General features: G+C 33.5%; 1 protein-coding gene across 1 annotated transcript; it reads left to right on the top strand.

The window, feature by feature from the left end:
- The first annotated feature begins 690 nt into the window (after nt 1-690).
- Nucleotides 691-2900, top strand: LOC11431765 (DNA-directed RNA polymerase III subunit RPC10). The gene is made up of 4 exons (XM_003626468.4): nt 691-843; nt 1233-1361; nt 1455-1548; nt 2619-2900. The coding sequence occupies exons 2-4, from the start codon at nt 1233-1235 to the stop codon at nt 2747-2749; spliced, it is 354 nt and encodes a 117-aa protein (XP_003626516.2). The 5' UTR covers nt 691-843; the 3' UTR covers nt 2750-2900.
- Nucleotides 2901-5286: the final 2386 nt, after the last annotated feature.

Genomic DNA, 5286 nt, shown 5'->3' with positions numbered 1-5286 from the left:
TTGAATTCATATGCTTATAATGTTGCGGTACGATTGCTAGAATAACTGTTGGTACTATTGTAGCGTTAAACCCTAATCCCTTATTCTTGAAAGTATCAAAATCTCGTTGTTGTTGCTGAGTCCAATTATCATTTTGTTTCCCGTAAGTCAGTCGTCATTTACGACACTATTCTTTAAGCATTTTCTTTGTTTCCCGTAAATTTTGTGTAGCTTAATGAAAATGATAAATGTGCAATTGTTAAATTTATGTGGTTCAATGAGTGGTAGGATGCAATCATTAAATTAAAAACAATTTTGCACATAAATTCAAAACATTTTGAATTATATATTAATTGATATAACAATTTTAAATATTTTGATTGGTTTTTGTATGTGCAAAATAGTTTTGGATTGTCAATCCACCACCATTAAACTCATAATTTTTTATTAATTTACAAAGAAAAAAATGAATAAACAAGAAAAGAAAGTTATTTTTTTACAAAGAAAAAAGGATAATTTTACATATGACAAAAAAATGAATAAACAAAAGTGTCATCCTTATGAAACAAGTTAAAAAGTTTAAAATAAAATTAAAAAATAAATTTTATATTAAAAACAGAACTTTTAAAACTTTTAAGATATTAAATACCGAAAATAACATAAATACCCTTAAAATAAAATAAATTTCCAATTCTGTCCAAAACCCTCAAATCACACAACTAAAAACCTAGTAACTGAACTGAAACTGCGTATTGTGTGGAATTCGTTCTGTTTATCGAAAACTTGAAAAACATTCAAGTCCAGACCTCCCATTCATCTATTGCTCTGTTTCTTGTTTCTTCAAGCGCACCTCTTTCAATTCAAGTATGTTTGATTCGATTATGTTCAATTCTGAGTTTGATTCGATTTTATTTGATTCTGTGTTTGGGTTTCATGTCATGATTTTCTTGCTCTATTATTGTTCAATTTCCATTCAAACTATGCCATTGATGAGTATTAAACTCAAAGTGAATTGATAGGTATAAAAGTAAAAACAGAAATCTGAATGTGAAGAGTGAAAAAACCTAACTTGTATTCAGAAAACAGAAATCTGTATTAAACCGTTGTATTCTCCTTCTGTATTGTACTTTTATTGGTCATATGAAATTTCGTTATGTGTTTAATTAGGTAATGGTTAATTATGTTCAGACTGAGTCATTCGGTTAACTCAAATGTTCTGACGTCGATTGCATTGTTTTTGTTGGTGTGTGAAGATGGAGTTTTGCCCTATGTGCGGGAGCATGCTGATGCTTGAATTACCAAATGCTACGAGTCACGGCACATCTCATCCCACAAGGTTTTATTGCCTCACTTGTCCATATATTTGCCCAATCAGGAAAGAGGTATGTTATTTACTCGAGTCTATTTTCCATTTCTATTACCAACCAGTTACCTTCAATTCATCTTTCTTTATCATCATATTTTTTACTTTACAGGTTAAGATTAAGAGAAGGCAAATGCTCGTCAGGAAAGGGATTGACCCTATTATCTCCCATGATGAAATCAACAAGAATAAACCAAAAGCCGACAGTACTACTTTTCTTTTACTTTTCTCACAATTTATCGCAATTTTTGTCAATCATCCTTCTTTAGCTCATTGTGGACTTGTTTACTTGGATAATCAAATATCAATCAGTTCTAGTTTATTGTTATTCGTGAAATAATTATATCAACTGTCTGAACTAATTGTATTGGTTTATTGGTCGATCTAGATGATATGATCTGTTTTTAGTGATTTGACTCTGAAGATAAATATTTGGGATTACCCTTCTTATCTTATTGACTAAAGACCTTCTCTTGAGTTGAATGTGATCTAATGCAAAGGGATAAACGAGGCTTTAGTTTAGTGTAAGCATGTTTGTTTTTTCTAGCATTGTTGAGGTAACCTAATATATTTTGAAGGTTTAAATGTCAGAATGTGAAGCCAAATCTAAGTCAGCAATACTTTTACCATGCATATAAGCTGTCTGATATAGCTTAATTTTTAGCTGCCAATACATATCACATTTCTGTGATTTGGTTTTAAGGACGGTGTGCTCAAAGCTATATTTATGAGCTTTTGAGAAGTAGGGAAGTAGAAGTTGTAGTCTGGTTTTGTTTGTGTGAGTTTGCTTGTTTCCGTTTGGATTATCAACTCCTAATAGAAACTTTTGAGTTTATTTTCCTTGTACCAAGTTTGACTTGCTGTTCATCTTGCGATTCCATTATGCTTTTCTTTTACATGATTACTGTTTGAGCAGTTGAATCACGACGAATTAACATTGTTTATGGTTCGGTTATCTGAGCAGTTCAAACACCGTTTTGTCTAGGTTTGAGCGGTTTAAAACAGTTGAATCATGATCTTGACGTCTTGCCTGCTCGATGTCTGTTTTTTTAAAAAGTTTGATTGATTTTGTCTTTGTATGTATTCTTTCAGACCAGATGACTAATAACTATCACCCCTAATTTTTGTAATACTGTTTTGTTCTTTTTGGTACAATTTGTAACACTGTTTTTGTTAAAGGATATTGAGTAATTATGCAGTCCTTGTTTCTTTGTTATTTCCTTTTCTATCTCTTCCTTTTCTCACCCATTCCTCTTTTTTTCTTCTCCCCTCGTAGTACCATGCCCAAATTGTCGCCATCCTCAAGCTAGTTATCACATGGAACAGACTCGATCAGCTGATGAACCTGCAACAATATTTTACAAGTGCATGAATCAAAAGTGTGAACACCAGTGGAAGGAGGGATAAAGATATAGAAGATTTTCATGCTGTTTCTGATTGGAATTATCTGACAGATTAATGCCTTTTTTTAATTTTATTTTACTTTATGAATTAATTAATTAATAGTTACAAAAATGACATAGCTTTATTATGTGGTTGTTGCCACACAATTTCCAAATAGTATTTCTCATCTATTTCTCAATTTGATGATTTCATTTTCACAGAATAATGAAATAACGATAATAATACAGTAGAAATACGGCGACGTAGACTCAGGAGTGTGTCTTGTAAGTAGAGAAGGTGATAGATAGATGAGATGGGTTTTATATTTTCTTACAAAAATTTATTTTCTTTACTTAAAAATGGCTATAGTAGGAACGTCATGGCCTGTGTCACAACCATGTATGAGATTCTCTTTTCTTGCTATGGAATTTGGATTTCAATTAATTGAAAGATCGAGTCTGAATGGGGGTCTTGTGTGGATTGAGGGAAAGAGCTTTATGGAATCGGTTTTCTTTTTTAAGTTGATTTTGATGGATTACATGAAAATTTATGGTAATTGGCACAATTTTAGAATTTTAAAAAATTAAAAAAGTTTATATGCACGAGTCATATGAGTGTGTGGATATCTTACTTGCAAGGGATCTTTTGCATCTTAACCATGGATCATGGTTTATTGGGGTTGATTCTAGCTCTAGAGGGCTTTGTCAATCATTGTGATCTTATCTTTAGGTTTGAGCGATTACTCCATGCTGTTGCACATTGAGAATATCCAATTAACACAAAATAAAATAGACCTTTAAAATAATAATAGTAATAAAAAAATATATCAACTTGGTTTTTTTTTTTTTTTGACAAATTGAGATATTACATCATTCAACACCGCTAAAAACGTAAAGGATGAATCTGCGAAAATAGCTAAAAACGTAAAGGATGAATCTGCGAAAATACTCACAACATCCAAGTTAAATAGCATATAACGGCATAATGCCAACAAAAATATATGATAAAATTAAAGTGACCGGAATATCCATGGCCTCCGGATCTGCAACGTTGACGCCCAAATCTTTGATTGTATAATGGATCTTCAAAATGAATCAAATGAACACCGCAAGAAGACGGGAAATCAAACAGCGCAGCACAAGACGACGAACAACAAATCACCACACTTAGATGATGAAATCACAAAGAAAAAACATAGATCTATGTGAAAATCACTTATTTAGATTGAAATATTGAGAAAAAGATGAAGAGGGGTGATTTCAGGTCAAGAATGACCCAAAACCACCCTCGATGAAAAATCTAGAAGAGAAAACCTAAAGAGAGAAAACTATGGCCGACTTGTAGAGTAAAATAAATATTATTTTTTTTTTTTGAAGGAAGGAAGCTTATAGCTTTTCATTATTAATCAAAGTAGTTATACAATGAGGAATGTTAAGATGCAAATGGAAACTAGCATGTGATAGTGCTTCCCTAGCTAAACTATGGGCAACACCATTGGCTTGTCTCCTAATAAAACTCACATCAGAGTTTACTAAGTCGGTCATCAAAAAGTGTCTACAATCATGAATTATTGCCATAAAATCAGAGTCACCATTTCCTTTATAAATGCTATCTGCCACAATCTTTGAGTCTGTTTCGAAATCCATGCTCACCATGTTAAGCTCTTTCGCCCACTGCATTGCTTGTAGCAGCCCTATTGCCTCACCTATCTCTACATCGAGTAAAGGGGATATAAAGGCTGTTCGACCTGCGACAAAATTACCTTTCGCATCTCTGATACAAGCTGCAAGACCAACCCGGTTAAGTGAAGTTGAGAATGTTGCATCCACATTACATTTAAATCTCCCTAACACCGGTTTTGTCCAGCAGGGAGAGTCATGTTGCACGCTAGGAACTTGGATGTGTGGCTGTATTTTTTGTGCACTCTTCCAGCTATTCAAAAACGCTTCAGCCCTCTCACTTATTTGTTGATAAGTTTCCACAACGTTGTTCCATACCTTGTTATTTCTATGTTTCCATATGCTCCATAGAGTGACCGCAAAAATCTGTTGTTGTGAAGTATCAAACTGTTGGAGGAGAGAAAATATTAATTCAGCACAAGTAGCAGTTGGAGAACAGCAATGTTGAATAGAACTCTAAAAATTTAGTCGTTGCCAACAAACAGTACTTTTACCGCATTCAAAAAACAAATGCTTTCCATCTTCATCCTTTTCCATACATACTGCGCAAATGTTAGGGCAGTCCACTCCTTTTGCAATCAACCTCATCCGTGTCGGTAAGCAATTGCGACAGATGCGCCAAAGGAAATTCTTAATCTTTGGGAGAAGCTTAAGTTTCCAAATAATACTCCAAGAACCAGGAACTCTGTGCTGCATCATGTCATCATAATTGTTGAAAATATCTCGATATGCACTACGAACGGAATATACGCCATTCCTTTCATAACGCCATACAGCCGAATCCATTCACACAGAAGGAGAAGAGGAGTCTGCAGAATTTTGCTTGTTGTTCCATCATCAAATACATAGTGAATAAAGTTTTCATTCCATACCTTTTGATTT

The sequence above is a fragment of the Medicago truncatula genome, chromosome 7 (assembly GCF_003473485.1).
Source record: "Medicago truncatula cultivar Jemalong A17 chromosome 7, MtrunA17r5.0-ANR, whole genome shotgun sequence".
NCBI lineage: Eukaryota > Viridiplantae > Streptophyta > Magnoliopsida > Fabales > Fabaceae > Medicago > Medicago truncatula.
This window is presented reverse-complemented; position numbering and strand designations above follow the sequence as displayed.

Coding starts and splice junctions, on each gene's coding strand:
- LOC11431765 (XM_003626468.4), top strand. CDS start 1,233: ATGGAGTTTTGCCCTATGTGCGGGAGCATGCTGATGCTTGAATTACCA. Junction 1,362..1,454: donor TTTGCCCAATCAGGAAAGAG/GTATGTTATTTA, acceptor TTTACTTTACAG/GTTAAGATTAAGAGAAGGCA. Junction 1,549..2,618: donor GAATAAACCAAAAGCCGACA/GTACTACTTTTC, acceptor CTCCCCTCGTAG/TACCATGCCCAAATTGTCGC.